At 35.7% G+C, this 26,321-nt stretch overlaps 1 protein-coding gene across 5 annotated transcripts in view; it reads left to right on the top strand.

Annotated features, from left to right (window-relative positions):
* Positions 1-25,870, top strand: part of TMEM33 (transmembrane protein 33) — a 32,085-nt gene extending 6,215 nt beyond the window's left edge. The window contains exons 5-11 of one of the 5 annotated variants that reach the window (XR_002825354.1): positions 1,135-1,202; positions 3,794-3,927; positions 6,071-6,154; positions 13,986-14,126; positions 16,579-16,684; positions 20,144-20,299; positions 25,670-25,803. Coding sequence is in view for 4 of the 5 variants with exons in the window: in XM_023738913.1 (XP_023594681.1) it covers positions 1,135-1,202; positions 3,794-3,927; positions 6,071-6,154; positions 13,986-14,115 (416 nt within the window). In the remaining variant the exon portion in view is untranslated. Of the gene's footprint in view, positions 1-1,134; positions 1,203-3,793; positions 3,928-6,070; positions 6,155-13,985; positions 18,930-20,143; positions 20,300-25,669 lie in introns of those variants that run through there. The other 4 variants (XM_023738913.1, XM_023738912.1, XM_023738914.1 and 1 more) reach the window with 4 other exon arrangements.
* Positions 25,871-26,321: the final 451 nt, after the last annotated feature.

Genomic DNA, 26,321 nt, shown 5'->3' with positions numbered 1-26,321 from the left:
CATTTTACTTAATGCTTCTGAGTGGCAGGGAAGAATTGGTCAGGATATTAATTTGCAGAACTATATTATTAGAGAGTTAGGATTTTTCTAGTGCTTGGGTATAGGTCTGTGTCTTGCTTGCCACTTTAAAATTAAGGAAACTTTGGATCCTAAATGAGTTATAGTTATGATGAAATTAGATTGTATTACAGCAGTCACTCTTTTCTGTCTTGCCAAGCGTTTAGTTAGTATAGAATAATATTTTTTAGGAACTTAAAGTTTATTTCTTAGGAACTTTTGATGTTTTAGAACAAGTATTTTTGCTGTTTGCGATTGACTAACAGTTTATATCATTTCATGGAAATAACTGACAGATCTGTTTTTATTAATCTGGCATAAATTGGGGTGGAGAGTGGGGTCTGTTGAACAGTTTGCATTTTTTAAAAAGTTGAATGAAAATTGTATTTTTATCTATAACATAAAGCTGAACAACTCAAATATAATCCTTTGCTTATATCTGAAATTAAATCGATGAGACTCAGTAGACTATATACTGACACAGATACATACTATCATTTGTACAGGTTGAGAACATTTATTCTAACAGCTGGATAGGTACAGTATCTCAAAATAATGGACTCCTTGTAGGAAAGAAATAATAGAAGATCGTCAGTTGAGGAAAAGTTGGAAACTGCTCTCTAAACCTCAGTCTCCTTGTCAGCAACTGAAATTGGCAAAAGCAATCCAAAAAAATTATCTCTGTGTTTGAAGGCTCTTAGAATGGCCAGTTTGGCCATTTTGGGATTAAAAACTGTGTTATTTAACCCTTTGAGGTAGCCCAGATTTTAATTTAATTTAGCAAATATTTACAGTATTTTATTAAGCAGCAGAAATAAGTGAAAAATTTTCACTATTAATTTTCTTAATAAAAAATTTGAAAACTTTAGAAAATGAAGCTGGAGTTTACTTGTAAGTTTTAACTTTCTTCTAGATAACAAATTTTCATTTGGTTATAAGATATATCAGTAAAGCACAATCCATTACACTAAACTCTGTTTTAGCAGATGTTGTTTCAGATCTGTATATTTTGACGTAATAACCTATTTTGCAACATATTTGACGAATTTAAATATTTTCCTTAATTGTTTTCTTCAGTGAGTATTTTTCCAATCTTGTTATTCTCTTTGCTCCATGCTGCCACATATACTAAAAAACTCCTTGATGTAAGTAAAATGATGCTTTTTTTTTTTTTTGACTCCTGGACTATAGATAGTTGACATAAATTTGAAAGTTCTAAGACATTTTGGCTTTTGTCACAAAAGTTTTCTCTATTTCTTACAACTTTGTTCTAAGTTAGTGATTTTGAAAGTTTTAAGTTTGAAATTTTTTATTGCTGAAGTTTCACAAAAGAGTACATTTTGTAGACAAAGATTGTATTAAGAATTACCTTTCAGTCCCCAGAGGACTTTCTGAAGTTGTAATAGATCTGTTTATTTATTTATTTTTTTAATTCTGTCTTTTAAATTTGGTAAGTTATGTTGTCAGAGATCTCTTGTTCTATTAGTTTGCAGTTCTAACATACAAGTAAATTGTAATTTATCTCTTTTATGCTAATGTTCAGAACTGCTAATTTCTTAAATTTTTTTCTGAGTACTAGATTGTAACATTAAAGGCTATTACTCAAATTTATGCACCAACCGTTAATGCCAAAGATGAAGAAGTTGAGTTTTTACCAACTTCTGCAGTCTGAAATTGATCAAACATGCAATCAAGATGCATTGATAATTACTGGTAGTTGCAGTGCAAAAGTTAGAAACAAAGAAGGATCAATAGTTGAAAAATATGGTCATGGTGATAGGCCTGGAGATTGCATGATACAATTTTGCGAGACCAATGACATATTCATTGGAAATACCTTTTTTTGACAACATAAATGGCAACTGTCCATGTGGACCTTATCAGATGGAATACACAGGAATTAAATCAACTACACGTGTGGAAAGAGACTGGAGAAGCTCAGTATCATCAGTCAGAACAAGGCCGGGGGCTGACTGTGAAACAGGCCATCAATTGCTCATATACAAGTTTAAGTTGAACCTGAAGAAAATTAAGCAAGTCCCTAAGAGCCAAAGTACAACCTTGAGTATATCCCACCTGAATTTAGAGACCATCTCAAGAGTAGATTTGACGCATTGAACACTAATGACCAAAAACTAGACGAGTTGTAGGATGACATCAAGGACATCATACAGGAAGACAGCAAAAGGTCATTAAAAAGAAAAGAGCAAAATGGCTATCAGAAGAGACTCTGAAACTTGCTCTTAAACTAAAGTAGCTAAAGCGAAAGGAAGAAATGATGATGTAAAAGAGCCAAACGGAAGATATCAAAGGGTAGCTTGAGAAGACAAAGTAAAGTATTATAATGAAATGTGCAAAGACCTGGAGATAGAAAACCAAAAGGGAAGAACAAACTCAGCATTTCTCAAGCTGAGAGAACTGAAGAAAAAATTCAAGCCTCGAGTTGCAATATTGAATAATTCTCTGGGCAAAAAATGGAACGACACGGGAATCATCGAAAGAAGATGGAAGGAATACACAGATTCACTGTACCAGAAAGACTTGATAGACATTCAGCCATTTCAGGAGGTAGCATATGATCAAGAACCAGTAGTAGTGAAGGAGGAAGTCCAGGCTGCGCTGAAGGCATTGGTGAAAAACAAGGCTCCAGGAATTGATGGAATACCAATTGAGATGTTTCAGTAAATGAATGCAGCACTGTAAGCACTCACTGGTCTGTGCCAAGAAAATTGAAAGACAGCTACCTGGCCAACCAACTGGAACAGATCCATATTTCTACCGATTCCAAACCAACAGAATGCAGAAATTATCGGAAATATCATTAGTATTATATGCAAGTAAAATTTTGCTAAAGATAATTCAAAAACACTTGCAGCAGTGTGTCAGCCGGGAACTACCAGAAATTCAAGCTGCATTCGTTTCACGTACTTTAGATACGTTATCAGGAGGGACCAGTCCCTGGAGAAGGACATCATGCTTGGTAAAGTAGAGGATCTGCGAACAAGAGGAGGACCCTCAAGAAGATGGATTGACACAGTGGCTGCAACAGTGGGCTCCAACATAGCAATGGTTATGAGAATCGTGCAGGACTGAGCAGTGTTTCGTTCTGTTGTACATTGGGTCAGCACTGAACACCATTAAAGCCTAATCTTAGGGTTGTTGTTGTTAGGTGCCATCGAGCAGGTTCCGACTCTTAATGACCCTGCCTTAGGGGGTCAGGCAGATTTATTGCATATGCAGTGAAAGTTGAGTTAAAGTATTATGTCTTATGTTGACCTTTTTTTTTTTTTTATGCTTACGACTCTTTGCTCATAGTATAATTTGGTAACAAATAGAATTATTTGGTCACAGTAGTAATTAGACTATAATTCCTACCCTTAGTTATCTAAGGGGTCACAGATATTTTAACTGGGTAGTCAGATTTTGTTATGGTTGGAAAGAACAAACCACCATTTTTTGTGAAATAATCGAATCTTTCTAAGATAAACATCTAAAAATGAAGAAAACTTTTACTAATGTTGTTTTTCTTGCCAGCTCTTTAAATAGACGAGATACAATAAAACAGGAAAGTATATTAACTTCTGCCCTTTAATAGTTTGTAGACTTTTATACCTCATTTCCAAATAATTGACTTTTGGATGTATTTCCTATTGGATATTCTGTTTATCTAAAGGAAGAAAATAATTGAGTCATTGAATGTGCTTCATTGTTTAATGTTTATTTTCTTTCTTTTTAGGCAAAGGGTTCAAATAGTTTGCCTCTGCTGAGATCTGTCTTGGATAAGCTAAATGCTAATCAACAGAATATTCTGAAATTTATTGCTTGTAATGAAATTTTCTTGATGCCTGCTACAGTTTTTATGCTCTTTAGGTAAGAATAAAAATACATTTGTTTTGAGAGCCTGATGACTAAGTGAATAAAATAAAGATAATAACTCAGATTTTGACATGCAGAGCCCATGAATCTTAGCAATCACCTAACGTAACCCTTTTCACTTTATAGCAGAGAAACTGAGACATTTGTCTTTTTATCTTCTCTTGTGATTTATTGTTTAACATTTTGAAAACTAATTAGTAATTTCACAATTATTACTTTTGAAAGACTCTCAGGAAGCCTATTCCATTCTGCCATTATTGAGATTATTTTTCTTATACTAGAAAAAAATCTTAAATATTATGGTCTTGTGGTAAGCTTTAAGCTAGTCATTGATTTTGTCTTTTGATGATGCCATAATAGTTGTCTACCAAATCTGCTTTTTTTGTTTGTGTTTTAATTATAGAAGTAATATATTAAAAAAGAAAAAGAAAAACAAACCTGTTGCCGTTGAGTCGATTCCGACTCATAGCGACCCTATAGGACAGAGTGGAACTGCCCCATATGGTTTCTGAGGAGCACCTGGTGGATTCAAACTGCCGACATTTTGGTTAGCAGCCGTAGCTCTTAACCACTACACCACCAGGGTTTCCATAATACCCAAAGCTGTGTATTTCAGAATGAACGTATACTCTATGAATTTATCCTACATACGCATGCACATGTGTGCAACAGATAAAAGGATGATCATTGTAGCTTTATTTATAATTATAGACTGGAACCATCCTAAATATTCATTAGTAACGAACTTGTTAAATAATGACGTGCATAAAATGGAATGCTTGAAGCTGTAAAAAGAAAGAAGTAATTTGTGTTGTGATGTGGGATGATCTCCAAGTATAATAAGTTAAAAGTTGAATAAGAACAGGGTAGTGCATTCCCGTTTATGTTTTGGTGTGTGTGTGTTTAAGGGCATGTTTCCTTCTGCCTGAGTTTCTTAATATTTAAAATAGGGATGATAATAATGCTACCTCCTTCCTAGGGTTGCTTCCTAAAGTTGCACTTGTGTGTATAAGTTTCTGGAAGGATATATTCAAAACCAAAACCAAACCAGTTGCTGTCGAGTCGATTGTGACTCACAGCGACCCACAGACTGCTATAACTTTGGTGAAAGGCTAAGTAAAATGATGGGAAACCTGTTTTTCAGTGAATAAAATATTAAATTTTTATTTTCTGTAGTGTGTATATTACTTTATCAGTATAAAAAGTTAAAGATTTGCCAACTAATTTATTTGGGGAAATGAATGTAACAGTTTAATGACAAGGTTATAATCACGCAAAGTATTTTTACTATGAAAGTAATGTCACAATTTAAGAAGTAAAAAGGCTCAAAAAATAACCTAAAAAACCACTCTTAGCATTTTAGTGTTTCTTTCCCAAAAAGTTTTAAAATATATATGTATTTCATATATATAATATATATGTTTTATATATAGTTTTATATTCTGCTTTTTTCAGAGTTGCCATGTAGTTTTCATAACCAAGATTTTAAATAGTTGTATACTGAGTCTATCAAGAAAATAATGTAATTTACTTAAATATTCCCCACTGTCCACATTAGGTGTTGCTGCATTTTATTTGTAATTATTTCAGTCAATATCTTCATCCAGATAACTTTTCCTAGGGAAGAACTCCAGACTTGAAATTTCATAAGCATATATATAGCTCTTTGGGTATTATAATTATACTTTTTAACGAAGAACAATAATAATACAGGCTAGGTAGATTTACCAGTGAGCCTTTGTAACTTTAGTAAGTCTTTCTGTTTATGTAAAATGAAGCATTTTTCATTTTAATATTTTATGAAGTTTTAAAACTTGATTATGAATAATTGGTGGTAATGATGGAAGCATTTATGTAACATTTTCTGACTTTTTAATAGTTTTTTAAAATTCCAAAAGTAAAAATACATACATGGACATATACTTGTAAAAATCCAACAGTCATCAGTCATCAGTCATCAGTCATACACATTCTATATCCTTTTTTAGAGTAACTCAGTTATATATGGTAGGTATTATTATGACCGTTTGATGGATGAAGAGACACATATTCTCTAATTGAATTACCTTTTAAGTTTTGAGAGTATACATATGAATTCATAATGTCTGTTTATCACCCTTGTATTTGTTTATTTCAGTGGTCAAGGAAGTTTACTCCAGCCTTTTATATACTACAGATTTCTTACTCTTAGATATTCCTCTCGAAGAAATCCATATTGCCGGTAAGCTAGTGACTGATTTAAATCTATTTTATTTTTAAGAATATTGTGAAAATAATAGTATTTGTACCTCTTAAGAGTACTTAGGGGCCCTGGTGGCCAGTGGTTAAGAGCTTGGCTGCTAACCAAAAGGTCAGCAGTTCGAATCCACCAGCCACTCCTTGGAAGCCCTATGGGACAAGAACAATAGTAATACAGGCTAGGTAGATTTACTGGTGAGCCTATGAGTTCACTATGAGTTGGAGTCGACTCAGCAGCAACGGGTTTTGCTTTATTGTATCAGTAACTATAGTAGTTTACAAGAGAGAGAAGTCAGTGAGCCAGAAGACAGAAAAGACTAGGAAGGTTTACAAAATAGAGATTTGTTGAGGGTTAAAGCCTTTGAATAGACAGTGAGAATAGGGAAAAGTGTTTTAGGTAGGGAAACAGTAGGAACAAGTAGATACAAGCCATATTTGAGGGACATTGCATAGAACTGTTTGACAGTAATGGAGATTCTGAATGGTGAGTTATTTTCTAAGATTAGAAAGGTATTTTGGGGCCCTAAGATAAAACTTCTTGAATTCCAGGGTGAGAAGTTTGCAATTTATTCTTAGATGTTTGGGAATAATGATTGTTTTTGACATGATCAGAATATTCTTCTGATAGCCTTGTGCAAAGTAGATTGGAGAAGAAGAGAACAGTGGATTACTGTAGTATTCCAGGAATGTCGCTTAACTTAATATACAGTAAATCATGCATAGCTGATTTTTAATAACTTTAAATATGTTACTCAGATATTAATATTCAGGTTTTCTTTTTTTTTAAATTTAAAATAAATTCATCATGTATAGTAGCGTTCAGCCCAAAATCCAATTAGTGTATTAGGATAGTCTCTCATGTTTTGACAAAGTGAAAAGAACAATTTGAATGCTGGCTCATCATTTACTAGGTGTGTGATTTTAGGTGAGTTATTTAAATTTGAATGTCTTCGTTGGTAGAGCCTTGTCAAATGGTAGGAGTGGCATCGGAACCTGTCTAACTTCAGGGGGGATAATGACCAGGGTCAGCCCAAAACTGATCCCTATGACGTAGAGGTCGGACATATCTCCACTCTCCAACCTTTTTACCAATTCTGACACCAGCTGTCCCTGCCATGGCACTATCTCCTTTTCTGGGTTTGATAATCCATTGCAGTGGCCACACAGAACTCAGACTATACTTACAGTTAAGTGGTTTATTTCGGAAGTAACAGGATACAACTCAGGATCAGGATCAACAGGCTACAGCTGTCGATCAGGATCAGGAAGCATGCAGGCAAAGTCTCCCTTCAGTGCAGAACAGCTCTCTCAGCTTCTCTCAGCTGTGCAAGCAAGCAGGCCCTTCTTTCTGCTGTGCGTGCTCCCTCTCTGCCATGGAGGCCTCTTCTCGGACCCCTCAGGACAGGCCTTATTCTGGACAGATGGCCCCACTGTCTGTCGCCACTGGCTCTTTTGCTGGGCCCCTCCTGGCCCTGTCACTATCTTCAGTGTTACAGCACTTGATCAGCATTACAGCTCTTTTAGGAGGTTCCTTGCCTCCTGTCTCTCTGCTTCTCTCTTCCTTCCTTCTGCCTCTGTTTGCTTTCTTTCTGAAAAACCTTTGTGGGGCTGACTGCATATATACACAAACTCCTCATCAATTTCAAGGCATGGCCCTCCTACCAGGGCCACGAACTGACCAATTCCTTCTCGGTAGGCCAAAGATACTTCAGTTGCATAGGCTACTGGCCAATCCCTGCAAGGTGTGTACCAATCACAGGACGGTCTGCAGCCCAGGACCAGCCAAAAAGTATCAAACCACAAGTTGTTTACAGTTTATCCAGGAGATGTCAGCCAACCTGGACAAAAGTAATAAACCATCTAGGATAGAAAACTAGGGTTTAGGGGGGAAATCTCTCAAGCTGTCTTTCCAAACAACCGAGACAAAAGGCCACATAAAGGAATTCATTTCACCACAACAGTAAAGTGAAATAGTATTTTAAAAGTGCTAAGGATCTGTTAGGTTCTTAATAAATAGTTTATTTTTATTTTCTGCAATTCTGATTATTTCCTTTTGAGGGGATCTTTGTGCTTTTTTTGACAATGTCTTTTTTCCTGAATTAAGAGCTTGCTTATTTTAGACATAAATTCTTCTTCTTTTTTTTTAATTTTTTTTTGTTGTTGAGAATATACACAGCAGAACATAGACCAATTCAGCAATTTCCACGTATAGACAAATGTTTTTAATGAGCCCCTAATGGCAAATAAACCTTCATTTTTACTAGATTCCATGTGTTTTTGCCTTCTTTTCTGTCCATGTATTCATTTCAGACGTTATCTTCAGTACCCTTCCTGACATCCATCTTTGATTAGCAGATTTGCTGCTTTGTGCTTCTTTATACCCCTTTCTTCTCCACTCCTGTTTTCTCCATACATATGAGCAAATCTATAAATTTAGAAGCATTCAGTAGAATGGAAATAAAAGGATAGCAATGGATCAAGAAAACACAAATAAGTGTTAATGAATGTTTTCAAAGGTCTCCAACCAGTATGCATTTTAATCAAAACAGTGGTAAAGTATCAGAAAAGATTTGCGCTTATAAATATTGGTAAACAGACTATAAAAACTATGTTTTCTACATTACACTGTTTTTTTCTACATTACACTATTTTAAGAGCTTTCTGACTGTATCATCAGTTTGTATTACTTTCATCTATCATGTATTTATCTTAAATTGGTGGTGTCTGTCCTTCTGTGTAGATGAGTGTCTAGAGCTGTGCCATCCAATATGGTAGCCAGTAACTGCATTTGGCCATTTAAATTTAATTAAAATTCAAGAAAATACTCAATAGATGGATCCTGATCAAAAGATGAGGGGGATATGGAACAGAATTTCAAATTCCTGTGGAATCCAGGCTTACTGGACCAATTGAGACTGGAGGAACTCCTGAGTCTGTTGCCTTGAGATAGTCTTTAAACCTTGAACTGAAACTATCCCCTGAAGTCATCTTTTCCAAACACAGTTTAGCTCAATAAGTAAACAGTGTTTACCTTGAACATTGCTCTCTTTTAAAGAATTACCTATATGAGATCAAATTGACAACAGTAACTCTAAAGCATAGATGAGGAGTTCAGGGGCCAGGGAGTCTAACTTAATGGGGGTGAAATAATTTGACTAGAGACAGCGAGAGTGAAGACATAACAAAGAATGTAGCCTGTGTCCCTGAGTTGTACGTGTAGAAATTGTTGAATGAGTTTATGTTTTACTATGTATATATTTTCACCAAGAATAAAATATTTAAAAATTCAATAAAATGTAAAACTCAGTTCCTGAGTCACACTAACTACATTTCAAGTGCTCAAAAGCTGATGGCCACTGTATTGTAGAGCGCAGATAGATAACACAGCATTTCCACCATCACCAGAAATTTTGTTGTCAGTGCTGCTCTACAGGAACTCTGATTTGGTCTAATAAAAGAACTGGTCATGTGATTTTAGACTAGACATTGACTTCATTAGGCCTCCTTTGTAGCCCCAGGGAGTTTAACTAGAGTATTTTCAAGGTGCCTTCTAGCTTTATTCATTTGCTTGATTCGTTCATGAAACAGTGATTGTGTGTTGATGATAACATATCTTTGTAGCATTAAAATATCTTTGAAGGTACTTAGAGCTGAGTGAATTAGACAGCTATGGAAGTCAGTGTGATGGTCAGAGGTATTGTGAAAGCAAAGAGAACAGAGACAGACAGATGAGAATTCACTAATATGGTAGTAATTTAAGATCCCTGGGTGGCGCAAACAGTTTGTGCTGACTACTAATCTAAAGGTTGGTAGTTTGAACCCACCCAGCAGCATCACAGAAGAAAGGCCTGGTGATGTGTTTCTGTAAAGATTATTGTTGTTAGCTGCTGTTGAGTAGATTCCAACTCATGGCGGCACCTTGTGTTACAGAGTAGAATTGCCTGATAGGGTTTTCTTTTTTCTTAATAATATTTTAGTGTGTTTTAGGTGGAAGTTTACACAGCATGTTAGGTTCCCATTTAACAATTTTTAGACACATTGTTCGTGACATTGGTTACAGTTGTCACAGTGTGTCAGCATTCTCGTTATTACCATTCTGCTTGTTCTGTTTCCATTGATCTAGCTTCCCTTCCCTTCCTTGCCTTCTTGTCTTTGCTTTTGGGTAAATGTTGTCCATTTGGTCTCATAAAGCTGATTGTTGAAGGGAGCACATTACTCTTGGGTAATAGTGTTTATTTTACAAGCCAATCTATTAATATGGCTGAAAGGTGACCTCCAGAAATAGCTTCAGTTCCAAGTTCAAAGGGTATCGTAGGGCGATAGTCTCGGGGTTCCTGTAGTCTCTATTGGTCCAGTAGGCCTGGCCTTTTTTAGGAATTTGAATTTTGTTCTACATTTTTCTCCCATTCTATCTAGGGCCTTCTATCGTGTCCCTGGCTAGAAAGGTCAGTAGTAATAGCTGAGCACCATCTAGTTCGTCTGGTCTCAGATTAGAAGAGGCTGTGGTTTGTGTGAGCTATTAGTCCTCTGGACTTGTTTCTTCTTTGAGCCTTTGATTCCTTTATTCTTTTTTGCTGCATATGAGTAGAGGCCAGTAGTTATATCTTAGATGGCAGCGTGCAAGCTTTTAAGACCCCAGAACAAACTAGGATGTAGAACACATTATCTTTATGAACTATGTTACGTCAGTTGACTAAGTTGTCTGCCGAGTTTATGGTCCTAAGCCTTTTAACCCAGTAAACCAATCCCCTGAGTTGTTCAGATATGTCTAGGAAGCCTCTGTAACGATGCTTACTGTATACTTTATTATTTACATGGATGTATATGCGGCACACGCAAAGCGTATATACATATGCCTACAGGTACACCTATACGTGCACATGCATTTACTCACGTATGCCTTCTTATACACATATATTTTATGTATGTGTCTTCTTATGTACATATATATACATACGCATATGTATCTGTCTACGTAACCAAACACGTATTTTTTGTTTGTTGTTACTGTTGTTGCAAAATTGTCTGTGCTATAGCATTTACCGTAATTGTCCTTTTTTCTTGTGTACTTTTTTGTGTCTTTATTTACCTTGGTCAAGTTGTGCTGACTTCACTGCATTTGGTATTGCCTTTCCCATCACCAAGTAAGCATCTGTGAGTGGGAATCAACTGGACGGCAATTGGTTTGTTTTTTTTTTTTTTTGGTATTATCTAGAAAGTGATTCCCTTTCCTCTCATCTCTGGTAACCTTCAAAGAATGTTGCTTTCTGTGTGTATATCCTTGACTTTTTATAAAAGTGGGACCATACAGTATTTCCCCTTTTGTGATTGACTTATTTCACTCAGAGTAATGTCTTCTAGATTCATCCATAAGATGTTTCACAGACTCCTCATTGTTCTTTATAAAACAAAAAACAAACCCCTTGCCGATGAGTCAATTCTGACTCATAGCAACCCTATAGAACAGAGTAGAACTGCCCCACCATAGGGTTTCCAGGGAGTGGCTGGTGGATTTGAACTGCAGACCTTTTGGTTAGCAGCTGAACTCTTAAGCACTGTGCCACCAAGGCTCCCGTTCTTCTTTATAGTTTTGTAGTATTTATTCCATTGTATATACGTACCACAATTTGTTTATTCATTCATCGACTGATGGGCACTTAGGTTGTTTCCGTCTTTTTGCTATTGTCAGTAATGCTGCAGTGAACGTAGATGTGCATATGTCTATTCGTGTCAGTGCACTTATATCTCTTGGATATATGCCTAGGAGTGGGATTGCTGGATCATAAGGTATTTCTATTTTTAGCTTTTTGAGGAAGTGCCATACCGTTTTCCATAGTGGTTTTACCATTTTACAATCTCATTAGCAATGTATAGGAGTTCCAGTCTCCCCACAACCTCACCAGCATTTGTTGTTTTCTGTTTTTTTGATCATTGCCATTTTTGCAGGGGTGAGATGGCATCTCGTTGTAGTTTTTATCTGCATCTCTAATGACTAGTGATTACAAGCACCTTTTCATGTATTTGTTGGCCTTCTGAATGTCCTCTTTGGTGAAGTGTCTGTTCATGTCAATAGTGTTTTCTTAGCTATAATTTTAACAGAAGCAGATCACTAGGCCTTTTCTTCTGCGGTACTGCTGAGTGGGTTTGAACTGTTTCGAACTGCCATCCTTTAGGTTAACAGTCAAGCGCAAACCATTTGCACCACCTGGGGACCTTCTGTAAAGATTACAACTAAGAAAACCCTATGGAGCAGTTCTACTCTGTAACATATGGGGTTGCCACGGGTTGAAATCGACTTGATGGCACAGGTTCGGTTTTTTGGTGGTAATTTGAACTAATTTTTTTGAAGTCTGAGTCTGTTTTGTGCCTGGCAGGCACGTAGGTGCCTGAAAGTGCTTGGCATACCAGTGGTTGTATGTTGCTAGAGTTCAGGAAGTATATATCAAGATCTCTGTTGGGAAGGTAGGGTTTGGATTTCATTTTGAGGGATGGAAAGCCTTTGAAGTTTTAACATGGGGGGAGGTTGGGAATGATGAGATCTGATTTAGGAATATATTCCAGAAGATGGATTGTAGGCTTATCAAGAGGAGAAGACGACCAATTTGAAGACTGTTAGAGTAGTCCAGTTAAGATAATATGAGAGGCTGAACTCATCCAGTGGTAAAGGAAGAGAAAGGATAAATTTGAAAGATATTTAGGAGGTAGGATCTTAGGGCTTGGGGAGGAAGAATGAGATAAAGACCTCCACGTTCCTGGCTTGGAAATCTAAGGGAGTTATGATTAATGGTGTTGTCACTAAGATAGCAGATACAAGGAGGAGGGCAGGTTTTTGGATAAATGTGCATCTTTCCAAATTTTCTTCCTTTTTTTTGAGAGAATATTAAATGTTTTTTTTAAAAACAGATTTACTGCTTTTTTTTCTAAATAAAGGTAACACTGGATAAAGAAAAATAGAATAAGAGTTGTAGGGCTTATGTTCTTGAGTCAGTATATAAGGTGAAAATTGTGACTAGTCAAAATTACCCTTGATAATCCGTCAAATCACTAACAATTTACAGTATAATATATGGGATTTGGTGTATACTAGTCTGTACAATATATGTGTGATTTATACAGTAATGCACAATATGTAATAAAGAGTACTTTGTAGGCATCGAGCATAAAAGCAAAGTCCACATCCTGTTTTGGGCATAAGCATGCAGCATAGCTGGAATTTAGGAGTTGTGGCAGGCAATGAAGCAGAAAATTAGGTTGACACCAGATTGTAGAGGGCTATAGATGTTTTGCTGAGAAATTGGGCTTTAATCTGAAGGCAAAAAAGAGCCAGTTTGCTCTTTCATTGAACATGTACTGTATTGTCTCATTTAAACATCACCACGACTCTATAATAAAGTACATATTCCTGTTTTACAGATGAGGAAAGCTCTAAGAGGCATGTTCATTTAATAAATAAGTGGTATTGCCTGTATAATTTTCTCTCTTGCTGTCTTTTTTAGAGCTAGTTTAATTTGCCTAAGTTAAGTGTGAGAATGATATGACTCTACTATAAAGAAGAAAATATAAAACCATTCCTAATCTCATCCTTCAGAGACAGCCATTTAGTAAATGCTTTTGTTAAATGAACTTTTCCACTCAAAAAAGACACAAGTGTTGACTTTGACGATTTTATTGTATGTGTTTGTTCCCAAAATGCGTCATAGTTATTTTAACTTTTTAAAATTCTTCAATGGTTGTGGAAAATTCTTCATTAGCATTTCCTAGCATTATGTTGCTTTTTCCTTATGTTTCTGAAAGATAACAATTTTATTTTGCAGGACCTTGTTTAATGAACTGAGGATTGTTGTTGAACAGATAATAATGAAACCTGCTTGCCCCCTGTTTGTGAGAAGACTTTGTCTCCAGAGCATTGCCTTTATAAGCAGACTGGCACCAACAGTTGCATAGTTTAATATCCAGTTAAGTTATATGTAATATAAGCATTATTAGCAGCTGGTACTTCTGCTAGGGGGTTGTAAATTCCAGGTGTCACACTGACCTCAATCCAATTTATATAATTTATATAAATGCATCTCAGTGGAAAAATAATCATTTTCCTGGCATGTTAAATCAAGCCTTTTTAAAGTTTCTGAGAAAATTTTACAGTGCTGCGTTGGTAATGGTTAAAGAAGTTTGTATCTTGTGATAAATGTACCAAATTTGTTTTAGATGCTGCTGTGCCTCTATCATGAAGTACATTGATTTCTCTTTTAAAGAAAAAAAAACTCAACCTAACTGGTAACCTGAGTTTATATCTGGCATGAGTTCATTATGGTAATATTAATACATGTGAATTCAGTATATTTTGAGACAGTGTTCTTTTGCCATTCAGTAATTTTGGTTGATGATGTTAGTAGTGCATTTCCCACTGAATTTAACTTCAGGTTGCTATTAGATTGATTTTTGTGCTGCTTTGATAGGACAGATTCATTTGGATGTACCATTAGAAGAGAAATTCTGTATGTATCTTACTGTGACCTTCCAAGCTTTATTTCCTTAAATACTTGTGGCTTTGAATATTTAAAAAAGAAAAGAAAGAAAAAAGCTGAAATATAAGCTTGTTAACTGATTAGATAAATATTTGGAGTCATTTAACCGTTTTACAACAGAAAGCAATACACAGCTTTCCTTTGAGTAATGTTTCTCAAATAGGAAATCTGTTTATAAATGTGGACACACAGGTTATTGGTATTATTATAGTTTGTAGAATTAACCTAGCTCTGATTCTTGACAGCCAGTCTTCTCAGTTTCTCAGGCTTGGATTTTCGGGCACCTTTTGAAAGGAATGTAACTGAAGATTGAGGATATGTCCCCCAACTATACTTGGTGTCTGTTCTGAAATAATAATGAAGATTATTCTATAGATTACATTTACCCATCAAATCTGATTGAAAAGGTTAAATGAAAAGGTTTATAGGTAAAGTAATTGGTTGAGAATGGGGTTGGCGGAGGAGTTGTGGGGGAATAGTGCACATAGATAAATTTGGGGAACTGGGTGCATTATGCAAGTGTGATTTGGGTTGTGTGATATATTAAATCCCGTTGAGCTTCTCTGAACTCCTTTATAAAATTGATTTTGATCTTTATTACTATTGCACGATTAGAAATGTTTAAAACATTATAAGATTTTAGTACAGAGTAATGTCATGGTTTTTGTAGCTGATTTTCTTCTGTCTGCATGTAATTTGGATTTATCAAATACATTCATTAGTAACTTAACAATAACATCAGTTTTCTTTTTGTTCAACCTCCAAATCTAGACAAAGATGATATTCTTATTGTAGATTACAAAAAGTTCTATTTGATAGTTCTTCCTTGCTTGAAGTCAGCTGTAATTAGCTATTTTTGTATTTTTGTAAGATTATCTACAAAGTTGGAGAAGCAGCTCATAATATAGAGTTGAGTGTGTGTGTGTGTGTGTGTGTGTGTGTGTGTCTAGCCTCATTATCACCATATATGTAATCTGGTAGTTTAAAACCTAAAATTTCTAGAGCAATAAAGTGACTATAAAGTTAAGTAAACAGCATATTGTTGATTTCTAATGATGTTTTAAAAAAGTTTTGAAGTGTATCAAGTTTTGGCAGCTGAAGAAGACATTTATTTTGAAATTACTAGGTTTTTTTTTTGTTTTCTATAATTTTTTTTAATCTTGAGATAATCTTAGATTTATAGAAGAGTTGCAACAATAGTACAGAGAGTTTCCTGTATATCCTTTATTCGTCTTCTCCTTGTGTTAACATCTTACATAACTATAGAACATTTGTCAAAACTAAGGAATGAACTCTGGAACAATGCTATTAACTAAAGTAAAGAACTTATTCAGACTCGCTAGTTTCTCCATTTTTTATTTTCTTTTTGTGTGCTTTGTTTTTACCATGACCATCTTTTAATAACCTGTAAGTATGTGTCTTTTTTTTTTAGTTTTTTCTCTTTGTTTTGAAAATCAAAAAGATTTTCACAAAGGATATAAATTCATGTTGGTTTTAACATTAAAATTACTGCAAATGAAAACACTGCTTTAAATTGAGACTGTCACAACTGGATTATAAATCTCTGATATGCTTATGTTTGAATGGAAATAGAGATTTGGTTGGTCATTAAAGGAAGGCACGGTTTATAATAAAACACTCCTAAACTCCTGAAAAAGTAAATTTTACAATTTGAGCAATACTAGATGTTTAGTTTGCATGAAATTATAGTTAGAAATTATACAGTATGAATATGTACAACCAGCTTATTTGGCATTGAAATTATAGTGTAACATGTACAGTTATCCAATTAAAATTAAGGAAATATAATAGCAGTATATAGAATGAATGTGGTTTAAGAAATTAACTTTTATTGCATAGCTAAACTTATTTTTACTTACAGGTTTAAAAGAAGTTGATTTAACATTCAGAATATCTTAATTCTTCAGGAAGTGGTATAGTACCATTTTTCTTTAGTACTTTTATACTGAAGAAACCCTCTTGGACAGGTAGAAGCCTAATATAAAACCTGCTTTATTCTATATTACTTTTGTATACTTGATTCTTCATGAATTTAAACTCTTTTAATATCAGTCAAAAGACATTTCTTAAATACAATTTGTATGTAAATTTTTTTGGAATGAGCATCACTGAGATAGATGCTCCTGAAAGAAAGCCAGAAAGAATACTAACCTTAGTATTTTTTCTGAAATAAATTTGGATGTTTAGGAAGCTCCTGTACAGAGAAAATCAAGACATGCTAATTTTAAAGCAGAGGTTATGGATGATCAGTGGCATCTGTCATATAACCAAGATTTGCAAAGCTGTTAATTAGAATGCTTCCTAAAAATAAGGATCAAAAAATTCAGGTTAGGTGTAGAGGTTTAGGATATAAATATTGTTCATCCTGGAAAGGAAAATGAGTGTACGTATATAATAAGCAGAACTGAAAGATTTAATTTTAAAAATGTTTCAGTAGAGTGAAATTATTTTGAGGGATGGTGGTAAAGATCCTTAACGAGTATTAAGGAATTTATTTTGATTAATATAGTTATTCTGAACCCCCTCTTCCTCAATTAGGATCTGCTAGTCTCAAAGCTCTCACTCAAAATAGACTAATTTTGATACTTATTCAGAAATAAAAACCTCAAGGGAGAAAGTAGCCACATACAGTTATGTTTATAATCAGTAGGTGGCACTCTTTCCTCAAGTAGCCCCCAGTTGTTTCAGATGCAGTGTTGAAAGGTCGCTAAAAGTGCTTGAGTCAGCCGTAAAACTAAGAATCTGTACTTCACGGCCCTTTTAATGTGTAATTATTTCATGTTCAATGCATATTTAGTAAACATTTACTATTCATAAATGTTCAAAACTGGAAGAAGTACCCTATCAATATCTGTTTTCTAAGAAAACAGTAAAATAGGCCACAGTTGGGAGTGGCCTTACTCAGATCATGGTCCGTTTTGTTTTGTTTTGTCATTCTAAGTGCCTGACTCATCTAAACACATCATTATAAAACCATTCTTGCTCCTTCTGTATTTTCAGGCTGGTAGACACATGTTACTTAAAATTTGTTCATTACCGTTTGGTAGGTATACTAGATACAGCAGTTCAACTTCTTTTAAAAATCAGACTTTTCACAGTAATTCAAAACCGTAGTGAATTTTTTGGATATTCTATCAAGAATGGTAACTAGATTTGAAAATTCATTTTGAGTTGACGAGGCAACTGGTTTCTCTCAACACCTTGTTGGAATTTCTCTAGGGTTAGGAGAATTCCACAGAGGCTATATGATAGTATAGCTCAATAGATGGTATACCAAAGGCACATAAATTCAGGAGTTAGTCCCACGGATTGTTTTAATGAGCAGACTTCATAATATTCTGGGTGGGAGATTATTATTGGGCATTGTATTAAGTATAATGAAAGAACTGATAGAAGATTGGGGAGGTTTCTTGGGAGTAATTATTTTTGGAAATGTTTATCTTCTGACGTGGTATTCAGGTGGGGTTCTTTCGCAGGAACCCTTTCCAGTGTGTGGGACTAACTCCACTAGCCTTTTGTCTCCTGTGCATATAGGAAAACTGACCTGTGTTGAGTTTGAGTTGATGTGACAAGATGTAATGAAAGTGCAGTATTTTTTAAATCTAAAACAGATTCTTAGGAAAGGATAGGAAAAAATTATAAACAGATATATTTGCTGGAATCTAAAAAGCACCTCATGTTCTGGAAGAAAGAACGGGCCCAAGAATCATTTTACTTTTTCCTGCATAACTTCATTTGAAACTATTTTTTTGATGTGCTTAGCACTTTGAAATTAACTTTCTTTTCTCAGTTCATGACAGTTTAATGTCAAACTTTTACTCTTGTTCCTTTGTAACTTTGAAACAGAACAGTTCCTTCTTCGCATGAAATTTTGCCTACCTATGTATAATATTTGTGAGTTGAGGCCAAATAGGCAAAGTGTTGGGCAGGTGACATTTATGATGTGTGTATATTGGAACAAATGTAAAAGGGTTGCAAAGATTAGAAACAGTCATAAAAAAAAAAGATTTATAAATGCATTACTTCTGGTGCTCTATATAATGGGATATATTGAAGTAAAAAATTTGTATATGCAGTATGTCAGCATTTCTTAATAACTTCTCTCAAATCCATTTTTAATATCTAATATTGTACAGGTTGGGGAGTTTTACTCTTCAGGCCAATACTATCCAGACTGTATAAATTTATAAAATAAATTGAAAAATTCATCATTCCCCTGTATTCAAGACCAAAGCACATAAATGCTAATATAGGGCTCAGAGGGAAAATATAGTTCTCCTGCATATTTGAGAAAATGTGAAGCCCTTTCAAGAAAATCTAATAAACATAATAATCATAGCCTGCTGACACTAAGGAAAAAGGACCTCATTCGCTCTTCTATGCAGCGATTTACTGGTCCCTACTGATTTCCAAATTGGATCACTGTAGTAAATTATCCACGCTGGCACCTGTGAAAGTAAGCTCTGGGATCCGTATTTGTTCTGTGTTCTGCTTAAATCAGCAAGAATGATAAATTTGATGGTGTGAAATTGGAAGTACCAAGGGCTTTCTTTGGTGATTGAGCAAAATAATGTCTCCACTTGTAATTGATTGTGACCCTTTCTCACTGTATGGGCTTTGTATGTCAAATATTTATTTCAATACAAATTAAATTGTTGTTCCTTCATCTGTATTGTTATAGCTAAGATTTTACTGATGTAAAAGTCAAATTGTGTAATAAAAGTCTCTGGATTTAAACAGGTTTTAAAATGTTGCATTACAAAAGAACATTTACAGTTAGAATTCAGATTTCCTTTGCCTTAGTTGCCTTATTATTATAATATGGTGAATTTAAACATACTTTATTGTCCCCAGCCCATCACAGATTATAGAAATACTGTGATTTTGTGGTCTAATGGTAAAACTGAAAAAAAGAAAAAAAAACAGTTAAATTACAGTGGCTCTCTCTGTTGCTTTTTTGCTTCTGTGCTTTCTGTGTAGTGGGTTCCACGTTTATAGCATAACGGATGAGTTATTTATGACCCTAAAATGATTCACAGTATACAATATCTCCAAAGTGATAAATCAACACCAGACAACATAGAGGAATATTATTTCCCTTCTCGGTGTTTAGAGTTCGTGGATATTTTCTGTGGCATTTTAACAACTGTGGTACTAAGCAATACATTGCACAAAGAGGATTAAACAAATCCTTATCCACTTGGAGATTATAATCTAAAAAGAATTATGTAAATCAGTTGTATAAAAGTAATTCTGATAGGTGACTAAACATTGAACTAGTTAATAAATTAGTTGTCCACATAAGGGGAAAAGTGTTTGGTAGCCTGATGAATGAAAAGAGTCTAAGGAAAATTGATTTCCTAAGATTTAGTGTATAGGGTGTTAGGGACATGCTTGTTGTTGACTCATAATGCTCTTTCCTTTAGCATATGGGAACATTTGGAGCATTTATAAAATAATTCTGAGCTTGGGAAGGGAAAGGTCATCTTACTCCTCGAGGCTGGTTGACTGAAGAGACTCCTGAAAGAAATAGTGAACTGAGATCCTGGAAAGGAGTAGAGGACTTACTAGTCTTAAAGCAGGTGAGGTATCAACAACGGTCATCTTTTTCTTTTTTTCTTCTTACGGAGAATTTTGAACATGTACAAAAATAGAGTAATGAACTTCCACATTCTTAATCACCCAGCCCTCACAATTGTCAGCCATGGGCAACACTGCCCCATCTCCCTTTCCCTCTCCTGGTTTATTTTATATCGAATATAAGTAAAATTTGCAGTATGTACCTCTAAAAGATAAGTATCCTTTTTAAAATCAATATTTAAAAAGTAATAATTAACATAAGTCATTTAGAGTGGATGACTAGACATGATTAAGAGTAATGACCTGATATGAAAAAGACTTACATGGTTTTACAACTGTAAACATGAAGGGAAGAGAAAACAAGTATTTTTTTTAGTCAAGGGAAGACTTCTTTCCCTATACTGCTCCCCTCAGAGGAAGACACAGACCAACACCTCCACCCTCTTGGGGAAATGATAGAAGGAAGATTTTGCTTTTCTACTCTTCGCTCTCTCCTTCCTAAAGGAGATAGTGTATCCAAAGATTCTTACTGGAAAACCTGGGATTGTGGGATTTTGATTGGTCATCTCACAAGAAATATAATGGGGGCAGGTCACTTCTTCAAAGGAAGTGGCCACTGTTAACCAGAAAAGGGGGGAAGTAATTTAGGGTTATATCACAAATTAAGGGAGTTATACCAGAACCAGTGTCTTCATTAAAATTGCTTTTAATAAACTGTAAATATTTCCAGACACTTGGTGGAATTTAGATCAATTTATTCTCAATTTTTGTGTATTTCCTGGTTTTATATTTTTAATACTTAGCGTTTGTGGTATTTTTCATTAAATTTTTCAAATTTGGAGCTCTACAACCATTATAATCTAGAGTTCCAATAGTAATGGGTCATTTCATTCAAGTAACAATAACCAAAGAACCTCAAGACAAAGAAATGAAACTTGCTGTGATACAGAATAAAATGTGGGTCTATCTCCTTTTGGTTATTAACCTGTAAAAGATAACATTGATACACTCTGGTTTCTTGGATATGAACTCCAATGGTACTTATGCTGTGAATGATGATGTTCATGCTTGGCAGTTTAACTAGTAATATCTAAAGCATATAGTTCATCTTTTGAAGTGTTCAGAAATTACCTTTCTTATCCCTTTATCTAGAAGGCTAAACTTCTTTTTTTGGACTTACTGTACTAGTGGGCTTATTTTGAATTATTCTTTCTTATATGAACTTTCTATTTCTGTTCCCTGAGGACAGTCCTCAATTTCAAAACAAAAGCAGAAGAACATTTCTTACAAAAATATTGGAACCATTTTTAGAAGAATATTTTGCCTTGGGTTCTTTTATATTTTTAGTTATGTGAATAAATTTCTGAGAATAAACATGTTTTTTCAAAATGAGTAATTAAATATTTATCCTAATAGGAAACTACCAGAGGGGGTTTTTTTTTGTCTGTTAATATTGCAGCAAAGTCAGGATCTGTAAGGAGACTTATTACAACTATATTTGGGTTTTTATGTTCATTATACTTGCTGTAAGGACCCTAGTAACACAGTGCTTAAGCGTTAACCAAAAGGGCAGCGATTTGAACCCACCAGCTGCTCCACCAAAGAAAGATGTAGCAGTCTACTTTTGTAAAGATTTACAGCCTTGGAAACCCTGTGGGGCAGCTCTGCTCTGTCGTGTAGGGTCACTCTGAGTTGGAATTGACTCGACGGCAATGGATTTGGTTTTTTTGGTTTTATACTTGCTACAAAATGGTTTCGTGGCAGCTATAAGTATTATATATAGATAATTATATGTAAATAACATGCTTTTAACAACTTACCAGTATCTTAGCCTTTTGACATTTAAATGTACAAATAGCGTTGAAGCAGATTTATAAAATCATTCTTAGTTTACTTATTTTCTATATGTTGGTAGTTAACAGATTTTCAATATTAAAACATTAGAATCTTCCTCTGATTACAAGCAAACTGCCCCTGGTGGCAAGTTTTCTGAAAAATAATTCTAGTGCCTCTCATTTTGCATACGATAAAAAACCATACACTTGATTTTATTTTCAGTTGGATTTTACATTAAACAATCTAATCAAGTTTTAAAAAAGAGTATGAAAAGGCTTCTTATGATTTCAACCTTTTAATGTTATTTAAAAAAAGTTAAAAGGTTGAAATCTTAAGAAGCTTTTCCATACTTTAAAAACAAAAAATACCACCTGTCAGTTTGTCATGCTGTAGTTGCTTGCATGTTGCTGTGATGCTAGAAGCTTGTCACCAGTATTTCAAATACTAGCCAGGTCACCCATGGTGGACAGGTTTCGATGGAGCTTCCAGACTGAGACTAAGAAGAAAGTCCTGGTGATCTACTTCTGAAAGTCAGTCAATGAAAAACTTAGGGATCACAAAAGAATACTGTCTGATATAGTGCTGAGAGATGAGCCCCCTAGGTTGGAGGGCACTCAAAATACATCGTAGTTGCAGCAAGGGACTCGAGCATACCAACAATTGTGAAGATGGCACAGGACCAGGCAGTGTTCCTTTGGGTGTACATGGAGTCTCTCATGAGTCAGAGCGGACTGGACAGCCACTAACAACATTATAATCAAGTGTTTTAAACCATTATCATTGGATAATCACTGCTAGTTTTCGAGCTAATCAATTTTTTCATTATATTCGGGAGACAGTAGACTGACTTTTTTCTGTCTGAGGAACCAGAATAAAATAGTTATGCCCAGTTCCACAGACCAGTCGGCAGGAATTCCTGACTGGTAATTTTTGAAGGAAATCGGAGTACAGCCCTCATTCAGACTGTGTTCACTGAGTGAGTGCCCATTTTTACATTCAAAGTGACTTGACAGTCTGAGAAGACAGCAGCCCATGGTTGATCTTGAGGATAGCATGATAATTTGAGTATTCATATGATTAGTTCTTTCTTTTTTAAAACTTGTAGAATAAATGATTCAGGACTTAGGAGAGGCTTCCATCCATTTGCTGTTTGTCCAAAAGCAGCAGCCTCTGAAGGTGGTCGTAGATAGTCTTACACATCTTCAAGGTTTTGAGCAAGGATAAGAGGAGCTACTCTTGTAAATGAACATTTTTGGTCATCAGTAGTGTTTCTCTAATAAGTGGATCTCATCCAATTGCCATGCCAAGAAAAAAAATAGTATTGCATATCGACTTAAACCAAATATTTTGTTTCTTTTGTCTGGAAGTAATATTACAGACATTAGTGGAACCTAAAACCAAAAAAAAAGTCGTCTTTGAGTCAGTTCTGACTCATGGTGACCCCATGTATGTCAGAATAGAACTGTGCTTCGTGGAGTTTTCAATGGCTGAATTTTCGGAAGTAGCCAGGCCTTTCTTTGACTTGAATCTCCGAACCTTTCAATTAGCAAGCAAGCACATTAACTGCTTGCACCATCCAGGGACTCCCAGTAGAACCTAATGCTGGTTAATTTTAGTGTTATTTCAGTATAACTTTTGATTTATAAACTGTCTAGCCCATCTCTTATATTTTCACTTTTTATTCTCATATTAAATAGAATATACAGAAGCCCTTCTGAAGAGTATAAAACAAGTTTGAGTTATCATAATTAACCACTTAGTAAATCTGGTTGTAAATCACAGCGAAAGTCACATAGACTCTTTTGAGGATTTTGATACTGCTATTGAATGTTGGTCAAGTGTCTTAGGAAGAAACAGATGGCAGGACCCCAAGTTTTCAACTAGCTATTTACTATTACCCAAGGAAAATAAATTCAAAGGATAATGTCACATGCACAAATGTATTTAAGGGTCCTAACAAAAACAGGTGAATTGGCCAGTGACAGGACTGTTCAGTAGTAGAGGGGAGATTAAACTGAGCTGGAAAGTATATCGTTAAACAGTTTTTAGATACTGCCAGTCACACATTGTGGACTTACCTCAGCTTATTGGCCACCAGATGGTGGACTCTTCCTGGGCCAGTGAAGACTTGTCCCATACCTCCTTTGACTTCCTGTCTTTGTGGGTTGGGGGACTGGATTACATGTGAATCCTGAGAATTCATCCCTTTTGCTGACCGAAACAGAATTAAAGATCTTTTCCCATCTCTTTCTTCTGCATGCTATACTTGTCACATGAACTTAGTCCCTCACCCAGATGCTGTTTGGGAGAGAAAATACCTGAATTTGAGCCTTGGAATGCTTTAGTGTGTCTCATACTGTCTTGCCCACAATTCTCAGTTTTTGAGCATGTTTGGGTTACAGGAAGGGGAAGGGAAAGGAGAATGGCACCTCTCAAGCTGGGTGGAGATCTTCAGGCCCCCCGGCCTGAGGCTTAGTTGAGTGGCTCCCTGGCTTCCCTCCCCTTTTCTCCAGGTATAGAAAGACAAATCCTGGGGAAAAAGAATGGCTTTCTCAGGCCTAGAGCATAGCTTAGGTGAAAAGCCCACCAGCACCCTTGGAAGGCCTATAGGTGAACCATCATTCCAGAGACACTTACTAATTTTCCTTCTTCAACTCCATTCTGTCTTCATTTCCATTCTTTGCTAGTTTAAATACCTCAGGCTAGCACTTGAACCTTTGTCAGTGTCCTCAGCATTCTTGCCCCATTGTCCCCTATCTGACAAAACCTCAACCTCCAATCTAAAGTACTACCCTCCCCTCCCCGGAAAGCATGGCCCCTGGTCTCAATCACCCCAGAACTAAAACAATTTCCGAGGCCAACTCTTCAGACAGGGATTGGACTGGACTGTGGGACATAAAGTGATACTCGTGAAGAATGTGCCTCTTAGACAAGTAGATATAAGAGACCAAAGGGGCGGCTCTGTCCAGAGGTGAGAGGGGAAGGCAGAGAGAGGAGCTGGTTGAATGTTCATGGGGAATCGGGGGCGGAGGGGAGGAGTGTGCTGTCGCAGACTGGGGTGAGCGGTTGGGGTCTCATAACAATGTTAAAAGAAATTCTGTATGGGAGACTAACTTGAAATGTAAACTTCAGTTAATTACATCAATAAAAAAAAAAAAAAAAGAAAAAAGTACTGCCTGTCCCCGCTCACCTAATTCTCTCTTACAAAAAAAAAAAACCCAAACCCATTGCCGTCAAGTCAATTCCAACTCATAGCAACAGTATAGGACAGAGTAGAACTGCCCCATAGAGTTTCCAAGGAGCGCCTGGTGGATTCGAACTGCTGACCTTTTGGTTAGCAGTCGTAGTTACAGCACTCTCAATTTTTCCTTTAAGTGTATTAGTGTTGTTCAGATCTATATCTAGTCAAGGCCTGCTTATGTAAAACCAAACACCTCATGGGATTTGGTTCCTTGGTTTGGATATTTAGGGTCATTGTTTCATGGGGCATCCCAGTTAACTGTCCTAATGTTTAGTGCTTCTGTTCTACCTCCTAGTTCATTGTGTAGTGCCTGGGATCTTAAAAGCTTGCAAGCAGCCACTGAGACACAACAATTGCTCTCTCTTCCCCTGGAGCAAGAGGAAGAAGAGTCAAAAATAGGAGGAGGAAATGGAATGTGTGGCTAATTACTTCCATAAACACTTGCCTCCTTTGCTATGAGACCAGAAGAACTGGATGGTATGTGGCTACCATTACTGAACATTTTGATCAAAGATTCTATAGAAGAATCCTGTTCAAAGGGGGGAAATGCAGAACAGAATTTCAAATTCTTATGGACTGTAGTCTTTCTGGAGCCGTGGAGGCTGGATGAATGAGCCGTGGAGGCTGGATGAACCCCTGAAACTATTGCCCCAAGATAATCTTCAAAACTTAAACCAAAAATATCCCCTGAAGTCTTCTTAAAACCAAAGAATAGTTTAGCTTAACTAGTAGAAGAGTGTCTGCCTTGAGCATTAGGCCCTTTGAAGATCTACCTATCTGGGATCAAATTGACAACAGCAACTTGAAAGATAGGAACCCTGGGGGGGCAGTGAGTTTATGTTAATAGGGGAGGAACAACTCAGAAAAGGAGGGTGAGAATGGGTGCACAACTCTAAGAATATAATCAATGTCACTGAATTGTACATGTAGAAACTTGAGTTGGTGTA

Source organism: Trichechus manatus, unplaced genomic scaffold, assembly GCF_000243295.1.
Source record: "Trichechus manatus latirostris isolate Lorelei unplaced genomic scaffold, TriManLat1.0 scaffold00126, whole genome shotgun sequence".
In the NCBI taxonomy this organism is placed as follows: Eukaryota; Metazoa; Chordata; class Mammalia; order Sirenia; family Trichechidae; genus Trichechus; species Trichechus manatus.
This window is presented reverse-complemented; position numbering and strand designations above follow the sequence as displayed.